General features: G+C 50.7%; 1 protein-coding gene across 5 annotated transcripts in view; it reads left to right on the forward strand.

Annotated features, from left to right (window-relative positions):
* SRGAP3 (SLIT-ROBO Rho GTPase activating protein 3) overlaps nucleotides 1–22,159 on the forward strand; it is a 122,095-nt gene that overhangs the window by 94,784 nt on the left and 5,152 nt on the right. The window contains exons 11-21 of one of the 5 annotated variants that reach the window (XM_063348425.1): nucleotides 2,306–2,333; nucleotides 5,823–5,925; nucleotides 8,617–8,677; nucleotides 9,076–9,153; nucleotides 10,267–10,401; nucleotides 13,929–14,034; nucleotides 14,308–14,535; nucleotides 16,017–16,096; nucleotides 19,038–19,218; nucleotides 19,825–19,974; nucleotides 20,339–20,666. In XM_063348425.1, the coding sequence (XP_063204495.1) occupies nucleotides 2,306–2,333; nucleotides 5,823–5,925; nucleotides 8,617–8,677; nucleotides 9,076–9,153; nucleotides 10,267–10,401; nucleotides 13,929–14,034; nucleotides 14,308–14,535; nucleotides 16,017–16,096; nucleotides 19,038–19,218; nucleotides 19,825–19,974; nucleotides 20,339–20,666 (1,478 nt within the window). Of the gene's footprint in view, nucleotides 1–2,305; nucleotides 2,334–5,822; nucleotides 8,679–9,075; nucleotides 9,154–10,266; nucleotides 10,402–13,928; nucleotides 14,035–14,307; nucleotides 14,536–16,016; nucleotides 16,097–19,037; nucleotides 19,219–19,824; nucleotides 19,975–20,338; nucleotides 20,667–22,159 lie in introns of those variants that run through there. The other 4 variants (XM_063348426.1, XM_063348427.1, XR_010072840.1 and 1 more) reach the window with 4 other exon arrangements.

Genomic DNA, 22,159 nt, shown 5'->3' on the forward strand with positions numbered 1-22,159 from the left:
AACATCATAATTTCCCAAAATCTTACACTGTGTGCCAAAGTGCTGTGTTACTTCTCCAGCCACAAAGATGTTCCCACCCACTCCAGCCCTCTGCCTTTTTCCTTTCTCTCCCCCTTCTTCCCCTCTTAGTGCAGCCCTGAACACACGTATTTTCCTGTCCTTGGTGCCATGCTGCTTGTTACACATTTGCCAGCAGCCGTGTTGATTTAGTAGGCTCCTTGCCCCATTGACCATGGGTTTTTGACTTGCTCTAAACCAGAACTGCAAAATCGTCCTCGGTTTTAAAACTAACTTCTCCATAGCAGGCTTTTATGGCTCCAGATAATTTCACGAGTTTGGTTTAGAGCACCTAGACACACACAGGCTTCATACAACAGAGCGGGCAGTAACTTCTGAGGGAGGCAGGAGCGCGTGGCTCCAGGTGGGATCCACCACTGCTGGGCAGGGATGTGCAACCACGTCCCTGGGAGAAGATTTTAGCTCTTTTAACGGGTTTAAAAAATTGCATTATTTCCAGTGTAAAGAAGATGGAGATGAGTTAGTGTCCTGATTTTCCAACAGAAGGCAATATATTTCAATTAAAATACACAAATGGTCCATGGTTGTGTTTTAACAATACAAAAATTAGACTCCTCATCTCAGTAAAAAAAAAAAAAAAAAAAAATTAAAAAAATAGCTTTTTGTTGGCTAGTTTGCCAAACATATTTTCTCTGACAAATTTATTTAGCCTTAAAATCCACCTTCTAGTTAGATCCTGTGGTAGGTTCCACTCAGTGAACGCTGGGCCAAGTCAAGGCACAGAATGTAAGCACAAGGAAGGCTGCAGGGTTCCATACCTAGGGCTCCAGTAACACATTTCTTTTCCCAGGAGTTTCAGTGCTCCCTGTGGCTGCCTTAACCCCTCGTCACCCCGCACAGCAGGTCAGCGGCAGCCCTTCTGTGCCCTGCCCGAGGCAGCCCTGCTCCATGGTGGCAGGGCCAGGCTTGTCCGGGGCTCGGTGGGGCTGGATTCAGGCTGCGACAGATCAGGGGGATGGAGCCTGCGGTTCACAGAAACCGGACCCAGCTAAGCTCTTCCCTGAGATCACAGATCTTCGTACAGAGAAGAGCTCTGTGTATTGGATACGGTGCTAAGGCTCTTATGGATTGGTGCAAGAAGTGATGAATCTGTTGAAGATTAATTTGATCACCGTTCTGGTGATAAGAGCCATACGATGCCCTGCTTAGGAGGAAGAGTGCAGGTCAAGCATTTTAATTCTCTGGAGTTGTGCAAAAGCAGCCATGGAATATTTTCACATGAAAACTTTCTGAGTTTCTCCCAGGCCATGGGATCATCCTGCTCTGTAGGCGTTCAACAAATATTTAGCCCAGAAATACCAAATGCTACATTTCAGCATGAGCTGATTCTCATTAGGAAGAAGTCTGGGTTTGCAAAACGCTCATGTGGAATTCTTTTTTTTTTTTCAGTGAGGAATTGGCTGCAAGCTTGCTTTCCGCAGGTGCCAAGGGAGAGCAGGAAGGAGGCATGTGCAGCCAAATGCTTCCTTTTATGTGTCTTAGAAAAAGGAAGAATAAATCAGCTTTCCTGGCCTTGGGAGAGAGGCGCAAACAGCATGTGAAATTAGTTTAGTTTTTTTCAGTGGATTGACAAATACTCTAAAAAATGAACAGATCTTATCAGTGGTGATACGCTGCCGTTTATATGAAATCCAAGCACTAAAAATACACGAAGGGAATGAGAATACTGACAGCCAGAATAGAGTCTGCCTGATCGTGATTAGATGGGCTGTTATCTCACAGGAAAAGCTGGGGGACTGAATGCTACGCTGCATTCAGGTGCTATTAGTGGTCCTCCACGAGGCAGTTGGATAATCTCAGTGGCCTCCCCAGGGGCTTCAGCCCTTATCAGACACCCCCTTTCCTGTTCAGGTTGGCCAAGCCCCAGCTACAGTAAATGAGCACTTACTGCAGAGGACCTGCAGCGCATCTGGTTATTTACAAGATGGGCTTCATATTACAAATACACCTTTAATATCAGGGGGAATTGAAGATGCTTTCTCTCTCTTGTGTCTGCGTCTTGCATTTCCAATATCTCGTGTAGTGGTGGGGGCTTGTATAGCAACAAGCTCGGCATCTCCCCAACCTGTGGGGCCCTTGGCCACGTTCAGCTTCTTTTTGCCCGAAGCCATTACCTTGGGCCTTCCAGGACCAGAAGTGAGTGCGTGAGTGCCTGTGCGAATGTGTTTGAACAGTCGCTTGGTGGTGACTAACATGGAGAGATGATGGAAATTGTGTTTCTTCATAGGTGAAAGAGCCGAATGCGGAACAACCAGGTGAGCAGTTCCTTCCACTTCATCTGCTTTTGGGAAGGGCTCACTGTGGCCGGTGGAGGGTGGCCATGGGAAAGGTGGTTTGCTTTGCTGCTGATAGAGCTTGGCGGGGTTCAGACTGAACCGTCCTCCAGCTGCCCTGTGCTGGCAGGCTCCCCACATCACTGCCCTGCTTCTCAGCTGCATTGCCTGGAGTGGGTTAATTAGGGTGATGACAAACAGGCCCTTGTTTTCGGTGCAGTGTAATTTCTAGCTGACTGGCTCTGGAGTGCCTGGAAGTGCTGTGTCAGCACGGTGCGGTGCCTCGTAGCGTAGCTGAGGTGGGGTTGTGTTCACACAGTGCAACACAAGGGTGTCCACCCACTCCCTGCCATCCCTCTTCATTTGAGGATTTTGATACATCCCCAGAAACCTCTCCCAGCGCTGGCGGCTCTGCCTAGGGTGCGGAGCAGGGCTGTATTGATGGGCTTTCATCCCTCTGCAGCAGGAGATAGTGCTAGGGGTGAATGTGATGGGGAGGAGGCTTTGATCTGTGTCCAGTCCATAAAGCATCTCCACAGAGCTCTGGTGGCTTGCTAGGAGTGTGCCGGTTTTCTAACAGTAAGACACGGGCCAGCAAAGCCTCCAAATGTCTCCCCAGAACATGCACAGCCACCCTCTAGGTTATCTTTTTACAGCCCTGCTTCAGTGTTTAATAAAATTTGCAATACCAGCAAAAACCCCATTCCATGTTAGAAATGCTGGAGCAGATGGTGGGGCGCAGGCTGCCGTAGCAGAGGGCAGCGTGGTGGCAGGGAGCTCCGCTCCCTCACCTTCTGGCCGGAGGGGGACACTGCTGCCGGCGCCAGGCCCAGTGGCCGCAGGGCTGGGCACCTGCTGGGCTGCAGTGCAGGGCAGCCAGGTGCCATGAGAGGACAGAGGGACCTTCCCTGCCCCGCGCAGGCCGGGGAGCGGGGCTGCGTGGTGTGTCATGGCACTGACGTGCTCCAAGGTCACTGCATCTCCCCGTGGGTCAGAGATGCCCCACACAGCAGAGCTGCCCCGCAGCCCCCCGACACCCCGGCTGCCCTGCACGGCCATGGGGGCTGCAGACACAGCCCTGAGGGGAGGTCCCTGCTCTGGGGGTGCCGGGCAGGGCGCTCTGCTGAGCACAACCTAATGACCAGGTGAAAATCACAGGGAGAGTTTGCGCTGGAGCACTCTGTGTGTCGGGAGCGGGTGCCCATGGAGCGGTGGTGTTGCAGGCCAAAACAATCACAGGAACGAATAACAGCCTCCTACACGAGGGATGATGGCACACCTCCCCGCTGCTTCTGTTGCTTTTGTTTCAGCAGTTGCTTTTACTTCACAAAGGAAAACAAACAAGAGACAATCTCCTCCTTGTGCGAGGCAGCGCAGGAAGCGTAGGCAGAACGACCTTCCCAGTGGCTGCAGGCGGAGGCCAGGCTGTGCGGCCACTCGTGCCAGCGCATCCCCGGGGACAGGAGGTGGCACGGCAGCCCAGGGCAGTGGGGCTCCAGCCTGCAGACTGGGCTGCTCGGCCCAGAGACAGGCGGGCAATTGTGTGGGCAGCAGTCACTTCTGCTCCTCAGGTACCAGAGGAAGCTGTGGGAGTGTAGAGTCAAACTGCTTAATTAAAGGCATCTGGTTAAGGAACCAGCGGATCACAACTGTCACCATCATAGCTCTGTGTAAATTGTACATGCCCATTTGACTCTGCTCTGTGAGAACTTCTGCGCGAAGGCTCCTAGCACTCATTTTTGTTTGCAGTCATGATCTCTCTTCTGCCGACATCAATGTAGCCTGCGGGTAGAGGACAGATCAGAAATCCCTTAGAGGTTTTTTAAGCTATTTTTCTCCCTTTTCCAGATCTGGGCACTTGGGTTTTAATGTTCTTCATTAGCAGAAGAAGAAATCAAAATGTGAATAGCATTAATGAAAGCAGCCTTCCAAAGTCCTGATCACTGCACTAAAATAAGTCAGACGTTTCCGTGGCCCCACTTCCAGATGCAGTAGGTGTCTCTGACCCTTGCTGAAGTCAACAGGGGCTTCAAGGTCTGTTCCCGTGAGGGATGAGGACCCTCAGTCACTGGCTAGTGGGGGTAGGGTCACAGCCCCTCCTGATGCATGTGCCTACCTTTTCTGTTCTTGGAGAGGTGCTGGTGGGTTTGCTCGTGTGTGTTGGCAGGGCTCATCTTTTTGTTTGGTGGTTTGAATCTCGGGAATGCCTGCCAGAAAGATGAAAGACCATTGACCTCCCTGTGAATGTCTCCCAAACAGAAGCTGGCTACAGAGAGGTGGACGTGGTCCCACTTTCCTCTTTCTGTCCATCTATGAGCACAATGAAGTCCATTTAGGAATAAACAGGAATACCTCTGTGTTTTCCAGGGGTAGCTGTGGTTTCTTTTGGATATATCAAGGAATCAGTTGAGCTCTTCAGCTGCTCTTGGTGCTTTTTCAGGCTGACATAGTGCTGAACTGGTGGAGGTAGGAGGCAGATGTTAAAAATCCTGCTGAGTACCAACACCTTTGTTTTACTTCTGAAATGTGATCCCTGGTACTAGTGCAAACATTGAGCAGCAGTTTTGATATTTGGCATCTCAGAGAGGGAGAATTGTGTCTGCAGATCGTGGGTACCAGGCAGTTGTGACCAGCTGTGTTTAGCAGCTTTATTACTCTCTGGCTTGAATGGGGTGAGTTCTGCATGAAGAGCATTCCTGATCGCCCGTTGTTCATTCAAGCTGTGGTTGTTGGTTTAGTTACTGCTCTGGCACTGTCTGAGTTCTGGAGATGACTGGTTTTTACAGTAGGAACTCAGTCTTTTCAGAAGGCCCATAGCAACAGCTCATTAGTTGCTGTACGTGACTGCAGCTGAGGTTAGAATCTGTCTGATAAGGAAATACTGGAAGATTATGGGGGTGGAAAGTGATGGGTATGTTGGCTTATTGCTGTTAAGTGTTTCTATTATCAAGATTAGTTTGAAATTATTACTTAAATAGAGGCTGCAGGCTTGACCTTGACTTGAAATTGTGTGCAGCGTATTGTGAACAGCTCTTGTTTTGCTCTGGGCTGCCTACAGGTAGCTCTGCTGCCCACTTGGATGGACGCCAGCTGTGCCTGGGCTCAGCCTGGCCTCTGGGACCTGCAGAGGCGAGGCCATCGCGGCACCGGCTCCAAAATGAGTTAGCCAACTTAGTGCGAGGGAAGCCCGCCCCAGGCTGCTGGGAAGGGCTTTGCAGTAAGCAAAGGGCACGTCTTCTGGCGCTGCGGGCGCTGTGCGGGATGCTGGAGCCGCGTCCGTGGGGGGACACAGCTGGGGGGATGCTGAAGCGTGAGCGGCTGCAGAGTGCCTGGAGCTGCCTGTCAAGTCCTCACAGAGGGATTTTTCTGTTCGATTTATTTTTTATTCTCAGTCATAACCTTTGAGATCTCACCCTGTCATTGCATTTATGTTGGTGTTTTGTTGATTTCTTTTGTTCCATTTTCTCCCAGGCCCCCATGTCTTCCCCCTAAGCCACAGAAAATGAGGAGACCTAGGCCTCTCTCAGTCTATAATCATAAACTCTTTAACGGCAATATGGAAACGTTCATTAAGGTACTCACTGGCTGACAGTAAGAGTTTATGAACGCTGTGAATGTAATGGTGGCTTTCCTGTCCTAACCGCTGGCTGCTTTCCTTCCTCGGCGGGGTCTCTCTGGTCCGCCCTGCACCCAGTTGACGTGGCCAGTGCACGCTTTGCCTCGGTGACGATTTCTCTCCATCGCTGTCATTGCCCCTCATGTGTTCCTTACATTACCCATCCCATCACCACCCATGTGCCCCGGGGCAAGGGTAGCAGTGAGGACCCTCATGGCTGGTGGCCGTTGGCCATGCTGGCGGGCTGTGCGGTGCTGGGCGCTCCTGGCTGAGCATCCCCATCGTCCAGCGCTGCCTCCGCCCGTCCTGGGAGGGAAGATCAGACAGCAGGGACAGCCCATCCCGGCACCTTCAAAGGATCAACAGATCCCCCTGCCTTCCCTTTTTCCACGCATTTTTGGTGGTCATCTTCCTCATGGCTGAGGGGGGAAGTAAAATAACTCAAAAGCTCACAGAAAGTGTCTCCCAGTTGTAAGGACTGGCAGCCTTCAATTGAAATACTGTGCATATGGGTGGCTGCATGGGAGCGTAGCCGTGCTGTCCTCATCCTTAAACGAAATATATTAATAATAACCAGCCGGGCTGGCTTATCTCAGCGCTGCTGCTGATGGCGGCTACCGCCCTCTCGTACGGCTCAGTACTTGCTGGGAGTCTGCAGGCCCTTCCGCACACGAAGAGGAGGGTTAACCCGCAGGGAGGATGGGCGAGAGCCGTGTCCCTGCGGAGCCCCGAGCCTCTCCTGAGGGGGACCGTCACCTCTGGGTGCACCAGGAGAGGTGTCACCACAGCTTGCACGCTGACTGCCACCCAGGCCGGCAGCCGGCCAGCGCCATGGGCTCAGCTTCCAGCGGTGGAGCAAAGTGATTCCTGAACGGCTGCTGAGTGGTCTCCTCCAAACCATCGCTGGTGACGCGCGGCGTGCATCCTTCATAAATGTGGGACGGAGTATTTTCCTCATGTAAGCTGGGGTGAGCTCAGATGAACTCGGTTAATACCAGTGCAATCCCCATGGAAGGGACTGCTGCTCATCCCAGGAAGTCACCCAGAAGGAGAGATTTGAGAAGAAAAATGAAGAGATGGGGATGTGGGATTTGTCCCCAAGGATACCTCCAGCTATCTGGCTGCTGATCCTCCGAAATCCAGCACTTTGCTCTTGCCTGGCTGTGGAAGGATTTCCAGAGGAAGCGATGCCGTTCCAGTTGCTCAGGGTGTTTAATCCTGCACTGAAGAAAGCTTTAGTGAAAATACTGTAGGAAGCAGTAATGACGAACTGTTGGATTTGGTAAACTAATAGGCATTGTCCGGCTACGATTTATTCTCTTAGGCTCCTTTAGTGCAACCATAAGCCTAAGGGCAGTGTTTATAAACAGTCCACTGTCACAAGTAATATACAGGCCCAGCTGACAAAGCCGGTAATCTCTTTAATACTTGCAATTATTCCTTACTCAAACTGATTTTTAAAAAAGCAGTGCTCATTAAAGTCCAGCCTGTTCAGCACTGTGGAGGAGGCATTAGCTGCAGTGCTCTGAGCGGAGGGGTGTCCTGCGCCTGCGGACCCCTCGGTACGGTGCTGTGCTGCCGGGTCGTCCCCGAGGCCGTGGGAAACGTGCAGGGCTGTGGGCGGCTGCCGGTGCCCCCGTGCCGGGACGGCTCTCTGCACCCGGGCAGGGGTGGCCATGGCCCTGGGCAACTGTGGGTGCCACCGGTCCAGGGAGGGGAGAAATCCGAGAGGCTCTTTCTGCCGGCTGCCGAGGCTCAGGTGCAGTGTGCCGGACGGGGTTTGGGAGGGAGGGTGGACAGCCTGAAGGCCTGCGTTGGACCTTGCTAAGCTGCCATTGCATTTGAGCGTTCATGGCCTCCAAAAGAGATGCTTATCTCTAACTGAACTTATCCTTGCTTAATCTTTTCTTTTTTTCCCTGCTCTGCTGCTTTTTTGTGTTCTCAGAGGAAGGAGGAATGCACGAACGAGAAACCAGGTATTTACTGGAGGCCCGTCTACGAGACGGAGTAGATGAACCAGAGAGTTGCAACTGTGCTCTACTGGAAAAACAACCAAAGCCCCTAAGGAAAATAAATGTCCGATTAGGCAGTCAGGCACAGCTCACATTCCCCCTTGAGCTCCTTCCACAAGGGGCCTGGAGAGAAGCAGCTTTGGAACAAAACCAAAAACTCATTGCAGGTTCAGATACAGCCAGTTCCTTTCATACGCTGTGAGGTTTTGGGGTTTTTGTTTTAGCATCTGCTGACAATGGCTCTTTCTTCAGGTGGAAATATTGTTGTAAGCTCTGTTACTGGAAGCTTATTTCATCAGACAGGTACAGCGCAAGTTTTATTTTGGCTCAGCATTACACCTTTGAAATGGGATAGCTGAGATCCCGTTGCATCAGTCCCCTGCCTCAGCCAGATAGCAGCCAGCAGTCTTTCACACGCTTTAGTGAGAGCTTGTTTTGTGCATAATGGACTGCACATAGTATACTCAGCACTTTTTGATGGCTTGATGTGTGTAACGCCTCCTTTTCTTGCCTGTCTTCTTACTAAACTCAATGGCACTGATTTTCAAATCTCTGTTTTTGCAGTCCTTAATGCATTTCCTGTGCTTTGGTATCAATAAACCAGTAATTTTTTACTTTTTCCTTTCCTTTCGTGAAGGATTCAGGACAGGCTATTCCGCTTGTAGTAGAAAGCTGCATTCGCTACATCAATTTGTACGGTAAGTTGATTCCATAATATCAACAGAGGCTTTCTGCGAAGGAAATTAAGTACTGGTAGCCAGCAGCGAAATACAGTAGAGATGCCTTGCTACCTGGGCTCGGGTTGTAATTGCAGTGGGATTGACTGTAGCAGCATTGGATGACTGGCAAATATTTAGGTCTTGTCAGCACTTATTCAGGTTAAACTGTTTGTTCAGGCCCCTGGCCAACGGGAGCTTTGATGTGCTTTGATGTGGGGAGTCTTGGTTGGAGAATGTGGGCAGCAATGAGTCGTAGCAGGCCGTCCCCTTCTTGCTCTGAGCCTTTCTGGGTGCATCGACTCCTCGTTTCTGCTGTTCTTTACCAGAAAGCACTGCGTAACAGTTATAGAAATCTTTTCTGTAATGTTCTTTTCCAGGCCTTCAGCAGCAGGGCATTTTCCGAGTCCCTGGCTCCCAGGTGGAAGTCAACGACATCAAGAATTCGTTTGAGAGAGGTGGGTGGCCAGGGTGTGCAGGCCCAGCGGGACGCCGTGTCCCAGCAGAGCTGGCTGGGGGCAGTTGGTGTGTGCTGGGTGCCTTGGCCGTTGTGCAGAGCCCGTGCTAAAGGCCTTTCTGCTGCCAGCGTGTAGCAGTACTAGGTGTCTCAGTACTGTGTCTCCAGCAATAGCAGAGAGTCACTTAGCGAAAGAGTATATGAAAAGTAGGGGCAGGTGCAGAGGTCTCTTCCACGGTTTTAATTAAGAGTGTGAAAGGCTCAGATGAGAGCCATAAAATAGTTTGTTGGGGATCCATTTTTCTCCTTCTGCAGCAGTTTGTGAAGGGAGGAGCAGCTTTGCCACGTGTAGCTGGTGGCAGTGTTGGCTGTGGAGTTGACAGTTATCCTGTGGAGAAAATCACATCAAAGGTGTAAGCCTGGCGAGGCAGGGCAGAGCAGTCCTGCTGTCACCGGGTGACAGGGAATCTGTGAAAGGGACAGGCTGGATGCGGGTAATGGCCTCCATGGCATTAATCTTTGAGCAGCATTGGAAGGATCGGGGCGAAGGTGGCCAGGCCAAGGGATAAGGCAGTGGTGAGGTTGTCAAAGGTGGGAGGACTTGCACATCCAATTTAAGAGGAATTGGTATCCGAATCCCTTAGGTTTTGAAAGCCTTTTATAGATTTAAGTCAGTACAATGGTACCCAGAACTGTTCAGTCTATTCCAGAGGCATAATTGCATCCTCCAGCCGAGCCTGTCTTCTCAGGCCTTCACCCACCATCGTTTAGATCTGCTCAGCTCTCCGAGCTGTTGCCATAAATGCAAAAATGCACTGGGCGGGGGCTGTGAAGGAGGACCGATTGCTAACGTTTTCAGGAAAGGTTTGAAGTCTCCACAATGAACTGGGTTTTTGTAGGTAGGGCTATAGCACGTCTCAGCGTGATGCTGTGTAACAGAGTGCCTTCTTAAACTCTCCTCTTGCTGCAAAATGCATCGCATTACCATTGCACACACAGGAGGGGTTTCTGAGCTGTGGGAAATTCTGGGTTTCCACTGAGTTCGGGGAAAAACACTTGCTGTGCTAGTTTGACTTGACAGTAATGCTGGAAATAAAACCTATTCTCTGGGCAGGTGAAGATCCCCTTGCTGATGATCAAAATGAACGTGACATTAATTCAGTGGCTGGAGTCTTGAAGCTGTATTTCCGTGGACTGGAAAACCCCCTCTTTCCTAAGGAAAGGTTTCAAGATTTGATATCTACTATAAGTAAGTACATGTGACAGCTCTTCTCAGAGAACAGGGTGGGACAAGAGAAGCAATAAACAGGGGGCAAGTACAGCTGAGTTTTGCAAATAGCAGCCTAGGCTGTAAGAAGGGCTATAGGTTGTTAGGAGAAGATGTTAAGAGTGTGTATTGGCAGCGCTGGAGGCGAGGGAGAGGTAAAACATCTTGCTGTGGCTCTTTTAAATTCTTCCTAGCATCACAAGGATCGCCAGAGAGCCATCTCCAAGCTTAGGCCAGTGGGCTGCACACACAGCAAGCTCACATACATGTTTGCGAGTTGCATGAGGGCCATTAGCTGCTTGAAGAGGGCCGGCTGCTGTCCTGCCCGCGTGGAGCTCTGTGAGAACGGCGGTTCCTGAGCCTGCCCATCACCTGCCATGCAGCCATGGCACTGGGGACACAAAGGGGTTTTGCTGCTTTAGCTCAGTGTCTTCCACTAAACGTGAAGTGAAGGTCAGTAGCTCCTGGCTACTCAGAAAGCTTCTCCCACCCTTGAGTCTGCAGGCTTGGTTTCAACCTCTCTTGCTCAGCTGTTCTCCAGGTGTTTGCTGTGTGCATTTCCTGTCCCGAAGGAAACCAGAAAGTGTTCTGGGACATGAGCAGAGGTAGAAGCTGAGGGGTTTTAGTCACAAAGCGTCTGGGATTGATGTCAGGGAGAGCCTGGTTGCTTCTTGTTCTGTCCTGAACTCTCCTCCCGGCTCCACTTGTTCCTCTGCAACTGAAGAATCAGCTATCCCAGCTGGGGTTTATTTCTCTCAGTACCTTGTAGTGATGACATTTATTTATTGGCGAGTCATGGAAATTATTCCCCTGGGGGAAAGGAAGAAGACAGAATGAATTTGATGTTTCAGAGATGATGGAGGAGCGTGTTGTTCGCTTTGGCTACAGGATGACTTCATTGTACAGAAGCAGTGTCGGGGTGGTTTTGGGGGTTGGAGTGTCTGGGTCTGTGGGTAGCTTGAGGGAACTGGCTGGTGAACATGAGCTGAACTCCTTCGTTTGGCTTTCACTGCTCACGGCTCCTTCCCCCCTCCTCAGTGTTAGCGTGCATTAACTGCTGGAGATTTAGTGATGTCAAGAAAGACAGATGATATCTAGAGGGGAATGACGCAGGGATAGGCTTGTTCCAGGAGGAGAAGAATGTGCTCCTGTGTTTCAAGAGCAGTGTTTGATACAGTAGCTTCAGGAGATTCACCGTTGCCTTTCAGTCTTGATGTGTAGAAGAGCACAGCACACCGGTAACGCAGCACACAAAGAAGCTGGTTTTGCACCAGTTTCATGCCTGGACAGGAGCTTTAGCCAGCCTTGCAGCGCTCACACCGCTGCCCTCCCCGAGGGGCAGAGTGGGGACCCTGGGAGGGGACAGTCCCCAGAGAAGGGGACGGGACCCTGGGAGGGGACAGTCCTTTGGGGCCAGGAAATGTGACTGTGTGCTTGCAGATAGGCTTGGCAACCATCCCTAATTAATGCCAATTTGCACAATTTATTAAGCTTTTGGGAGCTTTTTGTTGCAAACATCATCTGTTAATTTTCTGGATATTAGTCTCTTCTCTCTTTCTTTATTTTTTCTCTTTTTATCAAGAATCTTTCTTTTCCTCATCTTTTCTTTCTTTCCCTGCTGCTGTTGCTACCTTCCGATTAGGGAAAGACAGATTGATTCTATGATAGATTTTAAATGAATTAAACTGCCTTGTTCCCAACAAAATTCTGACCTTAAACGCACGTAAGTGTAGGCTGTCTAATAGATGTCCCAAGCTGAGCAGATTGGAGAGGCCTCCCTCCTTTGAGAACCAGGGCTCAGTAAAATGCCACCCTTGCTGCAGGATGTTCCGTCTCATTTTGTGATTACAGCGGAAAGGTTAAACGCAGCCGAGCAGTTTGGGCTCTCCTCCGCAGTGCCTCACAAAGCTACTGTGATTGCCCGTGCCCTGGGTAAGGTTTTCCGAGCGAGGGTTTTGGGGCAGGTGCTGCTGCGCGTGTCGCCTGGCCCCCGAGCCCCGGGAAGCTGTGAAGCTGCATCTTTCCCCGGTGTGCTGGGAAGCCAGGCTGGGGAAAGGCTGCTTTTTCCTTTTGCCTTAAGGGCACTGAGAATTTACATGGAAGCGTTTCCCAAATCCACGTGAGAAATGGATGGATAGAAAAGGCACTTTGTTTGCAAAGGTTCATTCAGGGGGGTGCCTGTATTGTCAAGTGATTGATGATTACTCCATTAATTCCTCTGAATTACAGGCGCTTGAAACATTTCTGTGAAGTGAAAAAAGGCAAGTGCTTCAAGACAATTTGTTCCTCTGGGTTTCAGAACAGATATCTACTGTTGTAGGGTTTGATCCAGTTCTTATTTATTTGATTTAAAAAAAAAAAAGTCCTCTTAAATAAAACCAAACTGAAGAAGTGGGGAACCCAGTAAGCAATAACAGGGGATCAACACATTCCTCAAAAATTTCCAAAATTAAATTATTATAAAGATTTCCATCTTTGGACTGAAGCCAAATTTTGCTTAGAATTTTTGATCAAATTGCAGACCAGATACATGTGGTCAGTGAATTTTATTACAATTAGCAAATGTCAAAGTTTGATCCAGCATAATAAAGTAAGCATCTCTGCGCTCATGGGGCTTATTCTGTGAGGCTGAGTGCTCGCAGGAAAGCTTCGGTAATCTTTGCTTTCTGTAAAATAAAAGCCACAGGATTAACTACCTCCATAATACACTGAGCAGATACTAGCTTTGAAAAAAGAGTAGCTGCGGGGGCTGGACTGTGCTGCGGTGCTGCGGGACGGCGCTGAGCCCCCCGGCGGGGCGGTGCAGGGGGCTCCAGCAGCTCTGCAGGCAAAGGTGGGGGCTGCATCAGCGTCGCCCTGGGGCAGGGCTGCGGGGGGCCGTGCGGGGGTCCCCGGGTGGGCTGGCACCGAAAGCAGACAGCTCTAAGCCACCCTCCTTCCTGCAGAAGGAAACCATTTTCCGATAGCAGCTATGGGGTTTGTGCGCTGCGATGGAGAGAAGAGAATCTTAAAGTGCTGACGCAGAACTGGTTCAGCTGAAAGTCCCACTCAGACCAGTGGGAGACTGGAGCAGAAGGGCTCAGAAGGCCCCGATGGTTAACCCGTAAGAGTAACGTGAATAAAAACCTCATTTTAAAATCTGGACTAGAAAACCAAGCAGTACTCCATGTCCCAATACTGTATTGACTCCATTCCCAGTACTCTACTTTTGAGAAGTAGAGTAGTTGTTGAGGAACAAACTCAATAATGCATAAACAGTTATCTTAAAACTAAAACGTCTTTATTTGGTGTTTATACTGAATCTGAACATACATATGAATTCACCAGTGGAAGAGCACTGAGCCCGATTCTCTGCTTGCACCTTAGTGCCAAACCAGTGGATCAAATCTGGAAACAGGCTGTTGTTTTCCGTGCATGGTGGGCTACTAGATCTGGAACAAGCCCTTCTGGTGCCATGTTGTCTGGTCCTGAGAAGGTTTAAAGATGTGCTTTCTATCCCTGTGTTCCAGAAATCGAGAACCCCACCGAGAGAGTGCACCAGATCCAGCAAATCATCGTCACTCTGCCTCGGGCTGTCATCGTGGTCATGAGATATCTTTTTGCTTTCCTTAATCAGTAAGTCTTTTTTTTCCTCTTTCACTGAGTTTCTCTTTGCCCTCCTTTTTTTCAGGGCTTCCCTGTCTTTGTTGCATGAGTCCTCTTTGGTATTGCCATGGAGAGTTGTATTTTGCGCCCTCTCAGCCTTGCCTCGCCGTGGCTGTGTGTTCGGGGAAGATGTAGAGCTCAGTGATGGTTGCTTTTTTGGGCAGTGGGGGTTTGCTGGTGGGAGGCTTTTCTGAGCAAATGGGGAAAGTCGGTACCACACCTCCCTAACGCTTGTGCTTGCAGCTTGTCGCAGTACAGCGATGAGAACATGATGGATCCCTACAACCTGGCCATCTGCTTCGGGCCCACTCTGATGCACATTCCAGATGGGCAGGATCCGGTGTCCTGCCAAGCCCATGTCAATGAGGTCATCAAAACCATCATCATTAACCACGAGGGCATCTTCCCCAGCCACAGAGAGCTGGAAGGACCCGTCTACGAGAAGTGCATGACGGGAGGGGAGGAGTACTGGTAAGGAGCGGGACAGGACTCCGTTGGTTGCAGAACTTAAAGCCAGGTCCCCTTGGTAGGGTTGTCTTCTGGCACTCTGTGCTGAGAGCGAACCTGGAAGAAAAGGCAGAGCTTTGGCTTGATTCCTGTAGACAGAGTTGACCTCAGCCCACAGGAGTGTGGGAGGAGGGATCTCGGGAGCAGATCCCTGAGCGGATGGGGAGTGAGGAGAGCTCTGGGGAAGGTCAGACTTCATGTCCAGGGCAGCCAAGCACTGGGGTGAATTTGCCCCTCTGCAGAAGGGGCATGCCTTCTTGCTTTTATTCCTATCAAATGTTAAGAATTAGATGTGCAAGTGATATATATTTGATATGCTTGCGCTGTTTTACACTGGTTAAGACTCTTACTTCCTATCAGGCTGTCTGCGTGGTTCTTAGTTTTAAATACCTCCGTGAAACTAAGAGGATTTTGCACATCTAACCAATTAGTCTCCATGCCAGTTTTGCTTTTCATTTCAGCCTTGCTGGTGAAAACAGAGGCAGTTCACTGAGTTTTTCTTTCCATGTTTCTCATGCTGACTCAGCACTATAAACCTCAGTAAAATCTTCGGGAGAAAATGGTATCCAATACGAGTATTAATATTTATAAAAAAATCTTTTAGCTGCAGTTCACATAACTATGTTCAGAGCAAACCAGAAATTCAGGTTAATTCTAACCAAATTCCTCCTAGGCTGGATGTTTTGAGTAAAGTCCCATAGTTCCATCATAATTTGCTATTTTGATGAAATTCCGTAGCCCAGAGTTAATCTGAACGTTCCAGTTCCTTTTGTTTTGTCAGCATTAGAAGGCAGATGAGTTTGCATTAGCAGGGACGGGCTCAGCCATGTGTGACTGCATCGCATCGCGTCTTCTGCTGCAGATTTCACCCTATTAGTACATCCAGGGTAGGAAAACTCCATAAACAAATTCCCACATTAAAAGCGTAAGTGATGTTACACATTAGTCTGGAGGATGCTGGAATTCTAAACCAACATTCAGATCTGAGTTTTAAGAAACCAGTATTTATAACAGCCTTGAATTGATTTTCGTGCAAGTTTAATACAATTCTGAGACCTAATCTTCCCTGATGCTGATCACCTGCCATCATCCTTACTGATGCAAGCAGAGAATAAAATGCTAAAACTCATTGTGAATGAGTATGTGGAACATTTTAACTTGCTATCACTTTATTATATTTGTTTTGCTAAATATGAATAAGATGCGCAAGCAACAGAACGTAATGTTCTGGGCCTGAAGACCGTGGCGTGAGTGACTGCTGTTCTCAAAGCAAGTTCAGAGACCTGATGTGATTTAAAATGACCATCTCACTCCTACAAAAACTAAAACCATAATTCTTTCAAGTGTCACTGGGGCCAGAATTTCCCTCAACAACTTATTTTGCTAAGTGCCTTGGGAACAGAAATCTCATTCTTTCTTTGAAGGCATGGTGTATTTTATTTCAGTGACAGCCCGCACAGCGAGCCAGGCACCATTGATGAAGTTGACCATGACAACGGCACGGAGCCACACACCAGCGACGAAGGTGAGCAGCAGAAAACGGGGTCTGTGTTAGAAGAGCTGTGGATGCTGGAAAGCAGTGTGCACTTTGCCCCGCATCAGATCAGAGGCTGGATTAGTCTCTGGCACTTCAGTTGGGGTCGACGTTTTTGTGTGCTTAGTAATGAGTATGCATATTAATAAATATTACGTATAGATTTTCCCCATAGGGTGTGCGTGGACCTTTGCAGTGGTCTGACTCCATAGCGGGACACAGGGGTTGGTTTTTTGGAGCTGTTCTATGAGATCCCATTAATCCCACGTATGACTTTTTTTTCCCCTTCTCCTTGTCATCTGTGCTTACATGCAGCTGTGCGATGGTGAGGACATGCTGTGTGAAACGGCTCACAAAACCAGGAGGGGAGACGGGGGGTGACGTGGGGGAGACCAGCTCTGTTCACTCGGGGCCCTCGGACGCATTGCGGGGAGAACAGTAAAGGTTGGGGGCCCTCTGAAGTGCGGGCTTCATTATGCTGTGGATCATCCCCTGTTGAGCAGAAATTAAATGCCCTGTATTCGAGCGAGCTGCAGCCTGGTTTCCTGCAGCCGGTTCTGTTTCCTTTGGTGAGGAAGTACCTGCCTGCGCGTTCCTGCTCCTGCTGCCCGTGGAGCTGCCCGGCTGCAGCGGGCGAAGCAGGATGTGTTGTGAGCCTGGAGCGCGCGGAGGGGTGCAGCCGGGTGTGAATCCGTGAATCCCTCGCATCTGGGTGTGTCATCAGTGTTTTCCAATGCTCTGAAGGAGGCTTGGGTCCAGCGCTTTGCAAGCTCCTGTCTGCCTGCGCTTCCGTGTAAACCAGCTTGGAGTTTCACATACAGGCTCTTAGTAAAAGCGTCAACGCTCAGGGTGATCACAAAGAGCATGGAAACGGGGGCGCTGGCAGAGCTGGGCAAGAAGCGTGTTCGCTCCAGGACGCGGTACCAACACAGGAGGAAGCGCTGGGCTTCCCGCGCCCCCGAGGCACTGGCAGCACAGCCATGGGGCGAGCCCGGGAGACCCTGCTGGCACTGCGGAGGGGCCGCGAACCTGCAGCCCCACACCACCGTTTAGTGGCAGGACTTTGCTGCGTTGGAAGGGCGCTGGGCAGCCAAATGCCTCTTCTGCTTTCCTGGTGGCCGATATTCCCTTGGATGTGTCCTGCCCCAACAAATGCTGACGCCTTCTGTGGCAGGAGGGCTAGCCCGGGTGGCTGGCACCCATGGGGAGGAGGGGAAGGGCGCAGCTGGGCCAGACAGCTCAGGACCTGCTTTCAGCTACAAACAGGAGCCGACAGGACAAGAAGATGAAGGAGAGCAAGCTGACATTTAGCCAATTTTATGCTTCGATGGTCACATTAATAGCTCTGATTGGAGTTTCCGGGTGATTAACTGTGGTGCAAGTGTGGAGAAGAAGAGCAGCTTTATTTTGTGAATGTACATATTCCTTCTTCCCCCCTCCCTTGCTCTGCACACCCTCCCTGCTGCGAAACTCAACGTTTCATAAGGGCTGTGAGACCCCTCCTGGTTGCCTCCCCTGCTACGTTTCCTCCAGAGCATTCCCTGTTGACCTGCCGCGCTGCTCCCCAGCACCCTGCCGCTCCTGTTGCTGTGGGTGTGTATTTTAAACTGGGGAGAGTTGTTGTGTTAAAGTGACCTGTCCTGTCCCACGTGAGGTGGGGAATGAATGGGGCAGGGGTCTGAGGCAGCATCTCCCATGTCCTCCTCCGGTATCTCCTCCTCTGTGTGGGTTTTGTCGCTGAACAGAGTGAGAGGTCGCATCCTGCTTGCTGCTGATGCTGAGCCTGCGGTTAGTGAGGAGGCAGATGGAGCAGAGCAAGTTTCCATGTTTTAATGAGAATGTGACAGAGCTGGAGGAACTGGGCTGATTTGCCCTGTTTAGCTTTGTCATCGCCCATCTGCCAGTCTCCAGGTGGGGTTTAAAACGATTGGTTGTCTCAATCAAGGTACATTAACTGCTGGCTTGCCGGCTGTGGTAGTGGCTAGAGGTAGCTGGGTGGTGCAGCCTGCGTTTTCACCCGTCTGGGAGCGAGTGAGGTGGAGTGCAGGTTGCTCCTGCCCTTGCAGAGAAACGCTGTCGCTGCTTTGCAGTCCCTCCCGCGGGTTCTCTGGGATTCAGTGCTCCCAGCTGGAAACAGATTTGCAGAAGAGCTGGGCTCCTCCACAGGCTCCCCAGCGCCAACTGGGCTCCTCCCTGGGTGCACATCCCGCTCTGGTGCCCTTGGCCAGGGGCTCAGAGGTTCCTGGTGTGCTCACGACTGCCCAAAGTGAAGTCCTGCCTCAGCCCTCTTGAATTGGCAGGCCCTGAGCTCTCAGTTTGTGAATCCCTGGTATTTGGTAGAGCTTAAACTAGAGAAAGTGGAGAAGCAGTGAGCCAGAGTGCTGGAAGGTCTGCAGATACGGGGGTGTGATGCAGAGCAGCTGCCTGGCCAGAGCCGGTGTCATCGTTTCTATGGGGATCCCCAAAGGGGGATTCGTTCCTCATCAATAATTCAGACCAAACTGTCTCCAGGATAAGGAAAGGAAGAGAAGGTAAGCGGGGCTTTGATCACAGTGTCTGACACAGCTTGACAAGATCCCAGTCTGGAGGATAATGGGGTTCTGTAACTGAAGAAATCACTTTATAGGTAGAAAATGGGAGTGTGGGTGGCGATGAGATATGCACACAGGGAGATTTCAACTACTCCCCATCTGGTTTGTAGCTTTTTGTAATTGCTGGTAGTTGGGAGTCTGTGAGAAATTCCAGGAAGGCTGGAAGAACAAAAAGAATTGATCGGTCTAAAAATAGGATGGTTTGTACTCAGTGTAAGATACTCGCAGGAAGCTAGGGCAGCATTAGTGCTGTTCTGATGAGATGCCTCTTTCTAGGATTTATTGTGCTCTTGTGACTGTTGAACTGAGCTTTTCTCTGTCTGTGCTTCTCTCCTTTGCAGAAGTGGAACAGATTGAAGCCATAGCAAAGTTTGACTACATCGGACGGTCTCCACGGGAGCTCTCCTTTAAGAAGGGGGCCTCGCTGCTCCTGTACCATCGAGCATCAGAAGACTGGTGGGAAGGGAGACATAATGGTGTGGATGGCCTCATACCCCACCAGTACATTGTGGTGCAAGACATGTGAGTAAAGTGGCACGTGTTGATCTAGGTTGTTAAAATCACATACTGACATGAGGTCCATTATTTAGACACCTAAAATTAGGTGGCCAGATTTTCCCTGGTTTAGTGACTTTGGTGAGAAATCTGGATCTGTTCATATATCCCTCTCCGTTTATTGCCTCAGATTGTTTCTCGTTCAAGCTGGTAAAGCCAAGCACTAAATAGCGTACCTCAGTGTGCCTGAGCCCCGTCTGTCATTGATCGCTCGAAGTGGCATGACCGAGGCTTAATGTTGGCCTTGCCCGCTGTGTATGTTGACCTGGCATTGTTCAGTGCCACCTGGCCTGCAGGCAGATCCCAAGGTCCTTCGCAAATGACACTTCTGTTACAAGCACTGTCACTGTACCTGGATTCGTTGACATGGCAGCTACAGCGCAGGGGGATATGGAAACCTGACATTCGCTTTTTCCAAGCTCTGGGTACTGTCTGAAGTGGTGGCTTTGGTCCAAGCCTTTGTTGACAAAGTCTAGAGGTGCTAGAGTGGTGACGTTCAGGTCCATGCAGTGGCTGGGCCCTAGCCGCTCCCTGGGGCAGAGCCCTGGTACTGACGGGGTCTCCTTTCCCTAGGGATGATGCGTTCTCCGACAGCCTGAGCCAGAAGGCGGACAGCGAGGCAAGCAGTGGACCGCTGCTGGACGATAAGGCCTCCTCCAAGAACGACATCCAGTCCCCGACGGATCATATTGTGGACTATGGCTTTGGGGGAGTAATGGGCCGGTAGGGAAACTCTCGTTTTTCTATGAACACAGAGGTGGTCGCTGTCACGTGTGGGGAGAGTCAGCGTGTGGTGTAGGGCAAGACAGAAGGGAAGGCTCCAGTAGGCACTGCAGAACAATGCGAGCGTGGAGGGGTATTTCATATGCATTGCTAATGTAGATCTGAAGTAAAGAAGGTACAATGCTGTCCCTTTCCTGGCACTGGCTAAAATGTCTGTCTTCCTCTTGCTTTAGTCTTCTGGAGCTGAGAGGCTGGAGTTTGGTTTGATCTGAACTCTCAGAGCTGAGCAATTGTCTTACAGCATGCAACCAGACGCTTTTGATCTGACGGACGGTGACATAGTCTTGTGATGGATTCTTTGCAGAGTGAGATTGAGGTCTGACGGTGCAGCTATCCCTCGCCGTCGAAGCGGGGGGGACACCCACAGCCCGCCCCGAGGGATGGGTCCTGGCATAGACACTCCTCCTCGAGCAGCGGCCTGCCCTAGCAGCCCCCACAAAATACCTCTTAACAGGGGCAGGATTGAGAGTCCCGAAAAGCGCAGAATGGCGACATTCGGCAGTGCAGGCAGCATCAATTTCCCAGACAGGAAGGCCTTGTCTGATGGCCACCCGCTGAGATCGACCTGTGGATCGACTAGACACAGTAGTCTCGGAGATCAGAAATCTCTAGAAGCAGAAGCGCTTGCTGAGGTAAGAGGGTTGTGAAGTGGCTCTCGGTCCCCAGGGATCGAGAGGATAAAAGAAAAGTCACTGGGGTAGCGCCGCAGAGCCCCTTCCATCTCAACGCACTTCAGAATTACAGCGCTGTTGTAGCTGCAATGGTTTAAAGGTAAAAATGATCAGCCAACAGCTTGACTGCTTTTCCAACTGTATCAGTTGGTCTAATAAAAGATACTGCCTCCTTCCACAAACCTTGTTTCTTCAAAACAATAGACAGAAATGTTCGATCCACCACTGAAATGCGCTGGCAGCTCTTGCCTCCCACAGGGAGGGAAGCGCATTATCTTCATCTGATGCTCCATAAGGAGCTTAAGAGGAGAAAACTGGATTTGCCAAATCAGAATTTGACTGATGCTCAGTGTTTGGAGAAAAGTGCTTCACGTTTGCTACTGGCTGTTTGTAGCTAGGACCTCAGCATGTTAGCCTGATCCCACTATGGTGTCTCCAGCCATGCAATATCATCAGCATCACACTAGGCCATCGGTTCCACGGCGCTCATGAAATTCACGTTACCTCCAGCATAGCCTGCAGGTCTCCTCTCCCTACCGCTGGCAAGAGGCCCCCAGCCAGGTACCAGTCAGGTTACACCAAACCTGTTAACACCTGGGAGAACGGTCCCTCCATGGAGGAGGCTGCGCAGTTCTCCAGCCTCTCAGGGACCACCTGGTTCAGGCACGGTCCCCACGGATCTGTGAATGGCCGCAGTTGGGCTGTTGCAGGGCCTGGGGGCTGGCAGCACTGTGGACAGGCAGTTCCACATCCCCTATGTCAGCAGTTCCCCGGCGGTTTGCGGTTTCCCCCCCTGCAGCGGGAGCAGAGCTGTGGGGCGGTGGGTGATGCCCAGGCGGAGGGTGCAGCTGCTGGGGACGCCGCCGCCCACCGCCTGGCAGCAGCCTGTGTGCCACAGGGTTTGGCAGGCTGTTACGTGTCCACTCAGCTGCTTTCAGTGGGGTAATCAATGATTGCAGAAAGGAAGAACTCTTACTGTCCTGTTTGCTTTTCCACCAGCCACGCTCCTTGTTCTCTTGCTCTGCAGCACGCTACCCAGCTTCTCTGTCCATCAAGAGCTTGCATTTGGTGTCATCAATTTACAAAGTTATGGTCGTAGCGCAGCGCGTGCCCTGAGCGATGGCTCCCACTGGGCACCACGTCGGCCTCGGGTCGGCGTGACAGCGTGCACAAAGCCCCCAGGCTGGGCTGGTGGCCGTAGGTGGCACCTTAGGGCCACGTTCCCCAGGTGCGGTGCAGGGCTGGGGGGTCTGGGACCTTCCGGTGGGACGGGTGAATGGTGAGGATGGAGATGATATGCACAATTTTCTTGGCTTTTGGGGTTTTGGGTTGTTTTTTTAAACCTTGGAAAAGATTCTCACTCAGCTGATGTAAATAAATACTTGCCTTGAAGTCTTGTAGGACTGCTGGACGTGGTAGTCCTGAGGCTTAGCTCTGGGAGAATATTTTCATTC

Source organism: Chroicocephalus ridibundus, chromosome 10, assembly GCF_963924245.1.
Source record: "Chroicocephalus ridibundus chromosome 10, bChrRid1.1, whole genome shotgun sequence".
In the NCBI taxonomy this organism is placed as follows: domain Eukaryota; kingdom Metazoa; phylum Chordata; class Aves; order Charadriiformes; family Laridae; genus Chroicocephalus; species Chroicocephalus ridibundus.